Here is a 12,865-nt window from a genome sequence, read left to right as displayed (position 1 = left end):
AGTCATTAAAACTCATTTTTCAACCACTGCACAATTTTGTTGTTAACAAACTATAGTTTTGGCTAGTCGGTTAGGACATCTACTTTGTGCATGACAAGTAATTTTTCCAACAATTGTTTACAGTTATTTCACTTAATCACAATTCCAGTGGGTCAGAAGTTTACATAGACTCGGTTGACTGTGCCTTTGAACAGCTTGGAAAATTTCAGAAATTTATGTCATGGCAATAGAAGCATCTGATAGGCTAATTGACATCATTTGAGTCAATTAGAGGTGTACCTGAGGATGTGTTTCAAGGCTTAACTTCAAGGCCTAACTCAAGGCCAAACTCAGTGCCTCTTTGCTTGACATCATGGGAAAATCAAAAGAAATCAGCAAAAACCTCAGAAAATAATTGTAGACCTCCACAAGTCTGGTTCCTTGGGAGCAATTTCCAAATGCCTGAAGGTATCATGTTAATCTGTACAAACAATAGTACACAAGTATAAACACCATGGGACCGGGACCACGCAGCCGTCATACCACTCAGGAAAGAGGCGCGTTCTGTCTCCTAGAGATGAAAGTACTATGGTGCGAAAAGTGCAAAACAATCCCAGAACAACAGCAAAGGACCTTGTGAAGATGCTGGAGGAAACAGGTGCAAAAGTATCTATATCCACAGTAAAACGAGTCCTATATCGACAACCTGAAAGGCCGCTCAGCAAGAAAGAAGCCACTGCTCCAAACGCGTATTGAAATAGCCAGACTACAGTTTGCAACTGCACATGGGGACAAAGATTGTACTTTTTGGATTAATATCCTCTGGTCTGATGAAACAAATAGAACTGTTTGGCCATAATGACCATCGTTATGTTTGGAGGAAAAAGGGGGAGAATTGCAAGCTGATGAACACCATCCCAACCGTGAAGCACGGGGGTGGCAGCATCACGTTGTGGGGTTGCTTTGCTGCAGGAGGGACTGGTGCACTTCACAAAATAGATGGCATCATGAGAGAGGAAAGGTATGTGGATATATTGAAGCAACATCTCAAGACATCAGTTAAAGCTTGGTTGCAAATGGGTCTTCCAAATGGACATTGACCCCAAGCATACTTCCAAAGTTGTGGCAAAATGGCTTAAGGACAACAAAGTCAAGGTATTGCAGTGGCCATCACAAAGCCCTTACCTCAATCCTATAGAAAATGTGTGGGCAGAAGTGAAAAAGCGTGTATGAGCAAGGAGGCCTACAAACGTGACTCAGTTACACCAGCTCTGTCAGGAAGAATGGGCCAAAATTCACCCAACTTATTGTGGGATGTTTGTGGAAGGCTACCTGAAACATTTGACCCAAGTTAAACAATTTAAAGGCAATGCTACCAAATACTAATTGAGTGTATGTAAACTTCTGACCCACTGGGAATGTGATGAAAGAAATAAAAGCTGAAATAAATCATTCTCTCTACTCTTATTGTGACATTTCACATTCTTAAAATAAAGTGGTGATCCAAACTGACCTAAGACAGGGAATTTTTACTAGGATTAAATGCCAGGAATTGTGAAAAACTGAGTTTAAATGTATTTGGCTGAGGTGTATATAAACTTCCGACCTCAGCTGTACATCACGTGAAGCAGCCACAAAGGTCAGTAAGAGTGTCCATGATTTAGTCTTTGAATGAAGAGGTGGAGATAAAACTGTCCAGTTTTAGTGTTTTTTTGCAGCTTGTTCCAGTCGCAGCGAAATGAAAAGAGTGACCCAGGGATGTGTGTGCTTTGGGGACCTTTAACAGAACGTGACTGGCAGAATGAGTGTTGTAACCATTTATTATTCTTATCTCTTACTTTTCTTTTTTGCTATTGTCTTAAAACTGCATTTTTGGTTAAGGGCTTTTTAATTAAGCATTTCACTGTAAGGTCTACTACATCTGCTGTATTCGGTGCATGTGACAAATACAATTAGATTGCAGTAGGTATCTCAGATAGGGGGGAGTGAGGCCTAGGGTTTTATAAATAAGCATAAACTAGAAGGTCTTGCAACGGGTATACAAAGATGACCCGTTTACAGAAGAGTATAGAGTGCAGTGATGTGCCCTATAAGGAGCATTGGTAGCAAATCTGATGGCCGAATGGTAAATTGACTCCCGAGTGGCGCAGCGGTCTAAGGCACTGCATCTCAGTGCTTTAGACGTCACTACAGACCCAGATTCGATTCCAGGCTGTATCACAACCGGACGGGATTGGGAGTCCCATAGTGCAGCGCACAATTGGCCCAGCGTCATCCGGGTTAGGCCATCGTTGCATTTCGCTACACTAGCAATAACATCTGCTAACCATGTATTTGAGACCAATAAAACTTGATTTGCCTAGTTAAAAAGGTTACATTTCAAAATAAATATTTAAAAAAAGTAAAGAACATCTAGCCAGAGCATCCTTACCTGCCGATCTATAAATAGTCATAGTGGGCAAAGTCAAGCACGAGATAGCAAGATTTTATTGGCGCATTCTAGCAGACATATTTACATAGTGGATGGCTACTCTGAAGTGCGCATTAACTCAATTCGACTTTCTATTGTCACAAATAGAGCAATAAATACACAGAACAAGGAGACAGATGTTTCACGGGATGTATACATGTGAAGCATCCAGTTGGCACACTCGCAAATGCTTTACAATGTATTTCTTTGTAGGCTATACGCCTTGATATAATTAAGCAATAAGGCAGGAGGGGGTGTGGTATATGGCCAATATACCACGGCTAAGGGCTGTTCTTAGGCACAAGGCATTGCCTGGACATAGCCCTTAGCCGTGGTATATTGGCCATATATCACAAACCCCTGAGGTACCTTATTGCTATTATAAACTGGTTACCAACGTAATTAGAGCAGTAAAAATACATTTTTTGTCATACCGTGGTATACATATACCACAGCTGTCAGTCAGTCAGCATTCAGGGCTTGAACCACCCAGTTTAAAATTTAAATAATATAACCAAAATTAATGTATTTTGGCTCCCTGTCTGGCTCCTGACCTATTTAGTGTTTATTTGCTGTTTAATATGACATTTAGCTTATTTAAAATGACCACTTCATACATTCACCTTTTCATGTTTATTAAAATACTTAATTCAAATCCCATGGTTTGGTTTGAATAATTCAAAACCAAAACGTAGGTCAAGGTAGTCACAAAAATAGATGGGTGTTGGTTAAATTGGGGGTTTTCAATTAATTTGGAACGGCAGTTTTTTTCCCTGTGAGTGCGGAGCGGTTTTTAACAGAGCGTTTGGAAAGGACATGGGAGCGCAGTGCTCCATGAGCGGGATTTCCGACAGCTCAACTCCGCTCACATACTCTGTAACCAACTATAGACAATTTATACACATTCATCATTACTACCAACACACCAAGGGTGAGTTAGCTATATCGACAATTATATTTTTAGTAACAGAATGTTTTTCATACAAGGGTAGAATAGATGGATACTGTTGATGATAAGATTGGAGGAACTGGACTCGGTCATGAACCAGGACACGGTGGAATAAAATATATATATATAAGGCTGTTTATTACAATGAAAAGTATTGCTCAGGCGTGCACGGGCTGTTCAATTGACTCAGAGCGAGACCCTGGAACGCGCGCCGAAGACAAAGCGTGCATGAGAATTTATACATAGAATGACGTAGGTAGATTCTGGTAGTCCTGGCTTCGGGTAGGTTGCTTGTAGGTGATAGACAGTCCCCTCCAGCCTGATGTCCGTATCCCATTGGTTCTTGACAGAGTTCCTTGTCCCCGAAGGGGTGAGGGTATGTTTAGGAATTTCAGTGTTTATGTTCAGTGTATATGTTATCTCAGTCAGTCCCCCGTACTGGGTAGTACCAGTGTTAGTATCTAAAAGAAGGACAGGGGGAGGGGAAGGTTTATGACACAGTGTGCAAGCTATTCTATCATGCTTTGGCCACAGGCAGGCAACAGTCAGTGAATGCGTTATTACATGTGTTAATATGTTACTACAATACTATATTGAGTTATTCTTATTTGCTAACCTTAGTCAAAACTAGAGTGAAAAGACAAACACGTTTACTCTGCTGAAGGTAACTAACGTTACCAGTTTAGCAGTGACTGCCAGAACTGTAAATTAGCTAACATAGGTTATTTACTTAGTCCAGATAACATTACGTTACTTCTAATCAAGAATATTCCTGTTTTGTTGTGAAGGTATCACATCACATCTCAGCTGTCGTCGAAAATCCGTTCAGCCTGAAAATCCTTCTAATCTTTGGTCACCATAAACATAATTCTTGATAGCCGCAGACCACAGGCAGCATCTGGATAAAACCCTGGTAGGTAGAATGGTGAAAAATAACTCAATTTCGCGCTTGTTTGTAAGTAACACCGTGAGACAGAACACCACACGGGCATGATGACAAACGTTAGTGGAAAAACAAACGTTTTTAAAAAAGTGCAAGAAAACATTTCTCAGATTACTATGTGTTGGTCGTTTGAAGTAAACAATACCATGAACCAAATTCATGGGCACGTCCCATCTACCTACTGGAGTGGTTTCTGCATTCGCTGTGAATGCTGGCCTTTGTGGTTCACTATGAGCAGACGAATACACAGGAAGTTGAACTGGCCAGATAGGACCTTGTGCAGGTTGGACAACGGGCCAAACGTGCCAAGTTTGGGCGGCAGACATGAAGGAAAGAACATAACTGTTACCAACTTAAATGTAAATACTTATTGAAAATATCTGCAATCAGTCCTTCAACTGTCACCACAAATATTTATCTTGCATTTTGTATCTTAGGTTTCTGGCTGTAATGGGTGCCAAGGACCTGAATTCGACAGTGTGGCAGATGCTACCTTGCATTCTGTCAAACAGTCTTGCCATCACCGCCGCCTGGGCAGGGGATGAGGCCTGTTTCAGGAACTTGTTTCTGATATTAAATGTGTTACATTTGTTTTGTGTACTTAAGTAAATTCTTAAACGTGTTTAAGACCATGTGGGATTCAACTGTAACTCCATGTTCTTTCTTTGTGTATAGGAGCCATTCGGAAGAACCCTGCAACCCGGGATGCCACGGATGAAGGGGTCCAGATTCAGATCACCCGTTACCTGAAAGGGGACTCTGATTGTGTTGGCAGTGCACAGGGGAGATGGATCCACTGCAGGGAAGGTCAACATCAAGTCTCGGACCACCCTGTGTCAAAGCCAGCCCCTTTCCCCAAGCCACAAGACTAATCCAACAACTGAACCCTGGACTGACTACTGCACCACACACTTACCATTTATTCATATTCTGTACACATCAAGAATGGTCCACCACCCAAAAGACATCCAGACAACTTGACTTAACTGTGGGAAGTATTGGCGTCAACATGGACCAGTATCCCTGTGGAATGCTTTCGACACCTTGTAGAGGCCATGCCCCGACAAATTGAAGCTGCAACTCAATATTAGGAAGGTGTTCTTAAAGTTTTATACTCTACGTATATACTTTCAGCGGCGGATCAGGTGCGGGATGCAGACCCCGCTCCACCGCTGGCTCACCCCACTTTGGTGGCACCTCTGGTGCGGGGATCTTCGCCGCGGGCCACGGACTGGAGGCCGACTGGAGGCGCCTGGCTGGAGGGCGACTCTGGAGGCGCCAGGCTGGGCGCAGGCACAGGACTCACCGGGCTGGGGAGACACACAGGAGACCTGGGTCTGGGAGACATACAGGAGGCCTATTCCTTGGCCGAGGCACTGGATACACTGGGCTGTGGAGGCACACTGGCGGTCTCGAGTGCAGAGCTGGCACCACCCATTCTGGCTGGATGCCCGCTTCCACCCGGCAAATGCGGGACGCTGGCACCGAGCACACCGGCCTGTGAATGCTCAGTCTCGACACAGTGCGCATCACTCCATAGCACGGGGCCTGACCAGCCACATGCTCGCCATGGTAAGCACGGGGAGTTGGCTCAGGTCTCCAACCTGACTCAGCCACCCTCACCATGTGCCCCCTCCCATTTTTTTGGGGGGGCTGCCTCTCGGGCTTCCTTGCCAGCCGTGTTCCCTCATAATGTTGCCTCTCCGCCTTAGCTGCCTCCAGTTCCTCCCGTGGACGGCAAAACTCCCCAGCCTGCCTCCAGGGTCCCTTACCATCCAGGAGCTCCTCCCATGTCCAGGAGTCCTCTTTACCACGCTGCTTGGTCCTTTGGTGGTGGGAGGTTTTGTCACGGCCGTTAAAAGAACTGGACCAAGGTGCAGCGTGGTGAGCGTACATTTTCTCTTTTATTCAGAATGACGCTGACAAAATAATACGTGGGTTAACAAAGTTAAAACCTGTTAAGGCTACCCCAGAATACTGCCCCTTCTGGAGGAATTCGGCACCCATATAAACCATGATACATTTTTGTCAAAAGTTGCTAATATTTGCAATTAAAAATTGTTATCGAATAGGAAACACTCTAAAGCTTATAAAACCGTTTAAATTTTGTCTCTAGCTAAAGCAGAAGTCTCAGGGCATGCATTCTCCCAAAGTCTCTCTTGTAATGGGAAAAGTTGCCATCACTTTGACGTCACTGTATACACACTTCCCAAAGAGCTATAACCATGGAAACACGTTCTATGTCTTCAGCGTGAAGCCTGCTCTGTAACTGTGAGAATCACGTGCTCACGAGACGTTCAGCGTGACCAAACGTCCCGGTGACGCAAAAAAAAAGTTTCACCAATGGGAGATTGGAGATTTCTCTCTCTTTCTCCCAGGACAGACTGAACAACGTGTGCTAATCTGTTCGCCCTCACGATTGCTGTAGACCTTTATAACATGCTAAGGCTTAATTATAAACATAGTTTGACAAGTTTACTCGAAATATAATGTATACTTTCGACGTTTTGGTGTGCAGCCACTTGAAATTTGCATACATTTCGACCGAAAAGTGTCTAGTTTGAGAACGGAAAGACACAGACTTGCAAACTGAACGCTAACTTGGTGAGTATTAACCCTTCCACGTCTTCTGAAGCAAGAACAGCCATGGTAAGGGAATATTTACGTCTTCATTTTGGGTTTCTGCCGACTCCATGATAGAGGAGTCAGCATGCTAAATGAGAGCGCCGACTCTCTATTATAGCCTAGTAAACGCCAAATGTAACGTTAAAAATAATTGTAACATAGCAATTGCATTTAGAAGAAGTTTATCTTGCCATACATATGTAAAACATGCATATTTAGTCAAAGTTTATGATGTGTATTCCTTGTTAGCTGACGTTATCTGCCGGAGCTATTTATTTCTCCTGACATTGCAGTAGCATTTTTTGAACGATGCATAATTGTAAACAGAGATTTATGGATATATATTGCATATTATTGAAAAAAAAATGAATGTACTGTGTAACATGTTATATTACTGTCATCTGATGAAGATTTCAAAAGGTTAGTGAAATTATTTTTCTTTTAATCCTGCGTTTGTTGATTGCATATTTTTTCCTACTTGGCTAAGCTAATGAGGTATGTATGCAGTGGTGGTTGGACATAAATATGTGCTATGTTTTCGCCGTAAAACATTTTAGAAATCTGACTTGCTGGGTAGATAAATAACTTCTTTATCTTTCATTTGAGCCATTTTTCAAGCGATTCTGTGGAGGTTAAATATTTTTAGGATTATTTCTTGCGTTCCCTGCGCCACATTACAGCTCAGGGGGGGTGGGGCTTGATCCCAAAGGGGATCATGTGGCCATGAAAGGTTAACCTCCCACAAACACAGGTGGGAAAAGGGGTACCTAAGTATTGTTCCCAATCAGAGACAACGATAGACAGCTGTCCCTGATTGATTACCATACCCGGCCAAAACATAGAAAATCATAGAAACACAAAACATAGAATGCCCACTCCAACTCACGCCCTGACCAAACCAAAAGAGAGACATAAAGGATCTCTAAGGTCAGGGCGTGACAGATATACAGTATTTTGCACACATTTTATTTTACAGTAATTTTCCAAATTAACATGGCATCCAATGTACCTTGATTAATAAAAAGCAATAAATATTTATAAAAATAAGTGGCGATAGGGAGAAGGCATGCCGCTGGCATTATGTTGAACAATCTTCTTGCCTTCCGCTAGCAGCAGTAGTGTCGCCAGTCGGGAGAAGGGCGGGTCATGGGTGGGTGGGCTGTGTGAGGAAAATGGCACATGAACGGCAGGAGCACAGCTGCCGCTTGACAGGCGCCCTGTGAATGATGGGTAAAAAAAGCTGTTGCACGGTGTGCGACCACTCTGAAGGGAAGCCGGCCTCCCGATTGCTCATTGCTAACTGGGTATTCACACGAATCCTCTCAGGATCCCTCCCCTTGACCAATTTTCCTCAACTTTCTTCACTGCCTCAGCATACGACACCCTCTGCTTTACTCTAACCCTGGTAACCTCAACCTGCTTCTCTCACACCGGACATTTCAGATCTTCAGCCCCATGGGCATCCCTACAATTAGCACATACCGCTTCATTCCCCATTGCTACACCTTCCTTTGTCTCATGCCCTTCTGCACACTTCTCAGACCTAAGAACCTCCCTCCTACACACTGCTGCCACATGCCCATAAGCTTGGCACCTGTAAAAACCTAATGTATTTGGCACATATGCTCGTACAGGATGACTGACATATCCTAACGTCACTTTGTCTTCTGTTTCACCACTCACGCCACACTGTCTGCACCAAACGACGAGTGTCACAAACACCAGGAATCTTTCCCTTCAGTTGGTCCACTTTCACATTTACCGTTACCCCAGTAATCACAAGTCACATCGCTTGTCCCAATTAGTTTGGCCCAAAGCGCCTGCTCCCTCTGACCAGCAGAAATACAAACAATCACAAGACTACTTCTGGTTACCTTCACCGATTCCACAGCACCAAACTACTTTTTCACCCACCCTGAAACCACAAATGGATCAGCCAAAAGGCAGGGTCCACTTTCTCCAGAAATGTCACTCCTACTGTCACAGACTCATCTTTATCCTGACCATTGGTGCAAGTATCGGGCTCTGAGGACTTCACCGACCCTGCCTCCTCCAATAAATTGCCCTCATTAACTTCCATTTCTCCTCCAGACCTCGATATGGCTTACGGCTCACTCTGCTCCTACTTTCTAACATTCTTCTTCGACAAACCATCTCTCTATTTCCCACAATTTTTCCCATACTCAAGCTCACCCTCTTCCTCCGTCTCTCTCTTTGACCTCCAAATTAATCATAGAGGGCAGAACAAGCAAGGAGTTGGGCAGAGCCAAGCACAAGCTAGTGAGATCCTATTGGCGCATTCTAGCATTTATTAGCATATTTCTGTTAGGGAACGCCTACTCTGTGAAGTGTGAGTGTGCATTCTAGAAAACGTAGTCCACTCGGTTTGTTACAGATTCTTGTTGTGGAAACAGAAAACTGTATGGTGATCAAATGTCTTATCGAAATTTGCAGAATGTCGGCCAAATTCTATCTCGCTCCATCTTCTCTCACTGCCGGACACTGGGCTTCCTCTCATCACAATATTTGGTAGTGAGTAGAAACGCCAATGCGATGCTTCACATTTATACATCTGGTTAAATATCTGACTCATTGTTCTATCTATGATTATACAGATGGTAGAGCTTCATACTGTATATAGTATATACTGTACAGTCATTGGCATAGAGTCACAGAATTACATGTGATTTATAGGATCTTTATGTAGTCTGACGTCTCAAAAAAAATACTCAGTTATATATTTATATTATTCTGATGTGGCTCATGGAATAGAATGCATTTTTATAATGTTGATTGTAACAATAGGAAACATTAAATGGTACAACACAGAAACTCAAGAGTTAAGTTGACATTCATGCAGTCTGCTCCCCCTCTCCAGCGCACAATGTCGCTGGTCTACTAACCACCGGTCCAGGCACCATCATTACGCACATCTGCTCCCCATCATTACGCACACCTGGACTTCATCACCTTGATTACTCTCCCTTAGCCCTCAGTAGCCTCAGTCATCAGGCAGTATTGGTTTTGTTCACATTCAGTACTCTTCTCCCTTTTTGATTATTTGGCTTGTTCATGTTTAGTAAACTCACCTTCTGCACCTGCTTCCTGACTCCAAGCGCATATGTTACAGAATACTGCCTCAATAATTATGGAACCAGCAGAAGATAAAGAGATCTCCCAGACTGTCGGTGAATAGGGATACCTACTTTGCCAATACCACGATCAGCTGACGCAACTGAGTGCGGCTATGGATGAGGTCCTCCACTGCCTCGATACCACCCGAGAGGTTTCGCCTCCAACTAGCGGAGGGCCTCCTACCACGAGTAGTCTCAGCAAGCCAGCCCCCTAGCCTACCCAGCAGTCCGTCCAGGGAGGCGATGCCCGAATGTCCCTCCCGGACAAGTATGACAGGACTCCATCCAAATGCCGTGGCTACCTACTCCAGTGCTCCCTCTATTTCGCCCATCTCTCCTCGCCCTTCTCCTTTGGCCATCCTGCGGCAGAGCGTGAACCCATGGAGGTATGGGCCAAACACCTCTCTTTTGCAGAGCGGTGTCGCCGGAGACATGGGACTGTGTTCCTATTGCGGCCAGGAGGGGCACCAGCTTCAGCGGTGTCCGATGCATCCCAACCCAGGATGCACTGGAGCAGAGAGGCGGGCCAGTGATCACCTGTCTGTAATGAACACGAAGGGAGACAGAGAGCTGGTTTCAAGCGCAGGGCGCAGCAGGTGTTTATTGCAAAGTACCACAGGAGGAGGCAGGTAGCTGGGTCCAGGGGCAGGCAGAAGGTCATACACAGGGGGTCCAAAAGGGCAACAGTACAGGCAGGGTAAAAGCTAGTAACTTAGTCCGGGAGATCAGGCAATGGGTAGATAACAGGAAATCTGATGGGCTAAAGTATAGGCAAAAGGCGTTGTTATTGAGGCAGGCAAAATTGTTGGCCCCGTGTTTGGGGAAGTAGATGTGGACATCCGCCAGGCTTTGGAGAGGGAACCCACACCTGCTACCTGCCATCCTGAGTGCATCTACATCCCCACGGGGTTACGAGACCGACTGTTGACCTGGGCGCACACATCTCTCGCCGCTGGACACCCAGGTATCACCCACACCATTCAATCCATCTCCGCAAAGTACTGGTGGCCCACCATGGCACAGGACGTCGCCCACTATGTCAACTCCTGCTCCGTATGTGCCCAAACCAAATCTCACCGGCATGCTCAAGCAGGGAAACTCCTTCCCCTTCCAGTGCCTAGGCGGGCTTGGTCCCATTTGTCCATAGAATTCGTAACTGATCTCCCTCCGTCTGATGGATTCACCACTATTATGGTTGTTGTGGACAGATTCTCTAAATCCTCCTGTTTTATCCCTCTCTCTTGTCTCCCTACCGCCCTCCAGGTTGCTGAGGCACTGTTCCAGTAGGTCTTCCAGCATTATGGCCTTCCGGAGGACATCGTCTCCGAACGTGGACCCAAATTCACGTCGCGGGTCTGGAGAGCCTTCGTGGAGAAGCTGGGGCCACGGCCAGCCTCACATTCGGGTACTGGCCTTAGTCCAACTGGCAGGTGGAGAGGACCAACCAGGAGCTGGGTAGGTTCCTTGGGAGTCACTGCCAGGAGCGGCAGGTTTCCTTCACTGGGCGGAGTACGTCCAGAACTCCCTTCATCACTCCTCCACAGGGCTGACTCCCTTCCAGTGCGTCCTGGGATATCAGCCAGCCCTGGCCTTGTGGACCCCGAGCCAGACCAAAGCCCCTGCGATGAGTGGTTCCGGCATTCAAAGGAAGTTTGGAACGCTGCCCACGTGAGGCTCCAGCGCGCTGTCCGCTACCAGAAGGAGCAGGTGGATCGCCACCGCAATGAGGCTCCCGTGTTCCATCCTGGTGATTGCGTCTGGCTCTACCAAGAACCTCTCGCTCCACCTGCCCTGCCGGAAGCTGAGCCCCCAGGTTTGTGGGGCCCTTCAAGGTCCTCCAGAGGGCCAACAAGGTAACATGTCGGTTACAACTCCCCACCAACTACCGGACCTCACCCTCTTTTCATGTTTCCCTCCTCAGGCTGGTGGTTCCTGGTCCCCTGGCTGATGCCATCCCCCGTGACACCCCTCCGCTTCCCCTGGACATCGATGGGACCCCCGCCTATGCCGTCTAGTCCCTACTGGACCCCTGATGTCATGGGGGTCGGCTTCAGTACCTGGTGGACTGGGAGGGGTACGGTCCAGAAGGAGAGCTGTTGGGTCCCGGTGGCTGACATCCTGGACCCCAACATCGTCCCGGATTTCTATCTCCGCCATCCGGAACGGCCCGCTCCTTGCCCTCGGGCCAGTACTAATGGCCGGAGTCATCCTGCGGCTGGAGCTGCATGTTGTGGAGAGGTACTGTCACGTCTACTCCCGCTCCCCATCTTCAGCGCACAACATGGCCGATCTACTAACTCTTTGATTTAACTAGGGTGGAAGTTAATCAACAATATATACAACTATAATAATAGTGTTATTAAAAATAGCATAAAATAAAAGTAAGAACAAAATTCCATAGAAATGTGATCCTTTATTGGTGTTGCTTTATATGGAGTGTGTGTGTGTGTTTGTGCGCCGTGCATGTGCGTGTCAGGTAGGTATAGTCTGATCTGGTGTATGTGACTGTGTGTGTGTGTGTGCCTGTGTATGTGTGCCTGTGTATGCAGAGAGGCGGAGGGTGGGGTTAAAATGCAGGGCTGAGAGTATCAGACAGCGAGCCTGCGAGGTTAGTATGCCCTCCCCTTCTGTTTGTCCATTCCCCAACAGGGTAGCAGCCCAATAGCAGCGGATGGAGCATTATTCCTAGAGACCAGACATCTGTAGCCGGAGCACAGACCCACAGAGGCCAGAGACATCCCCAGGTCCTGGGCTGCAATAGTGGG

The 12,865-nt window shown here is 46.1% G+C and overlaps 1 protein-coding gene across 1 annotated transcript; it reads left to right on the top strand.

Moving 5' to 3' along the window:
• The first annotated feature begins 10,351 nt into the window (after positions 1–10,351).
• LOC115138811 (uncharacterized) lies at positions 10,352–12,480 on the top strand. The gene is made up of 4 exons (XM_065025010.1): positions 10,352–10,625; positions 10,930–11,153; positions 11,388–11,913; positions 12,022–12,480. Exons 1-4 carry the CDS (start codon positions 10,352–10,354, stop codon positions 12,408–12,410), a joined length of 1,413 nt encoding a protein of 470 aa, XP_064881082.1. The 3' UTR covers positions 12,411–12,480.
• The last annotated feature ends 385 nt before the right edge of the window (positions 12,481–12,865 follow it).

Source organism: Oncorhynchus nerka, linkage group LG12, assembly GCF_034236695.1.
Source record: "Oncorhynchus nerka isolate Pitt River linkage group LG12, Oner_Uvic_2.0, whole genome shotgun sequence".
Classification (NCBI taxonomy): domain Eukaryota; kingdom Metazoa; phylum Chordata; class Actinopteri; order Salmoniformes; family Salmonidae; genus Oncorhynchus; species Oncorhynchus nerka.
Note: the sequence above shows the minus strand (reverse complement) of the source record. Positions and strands in the feature narration are given on the sequence as shown.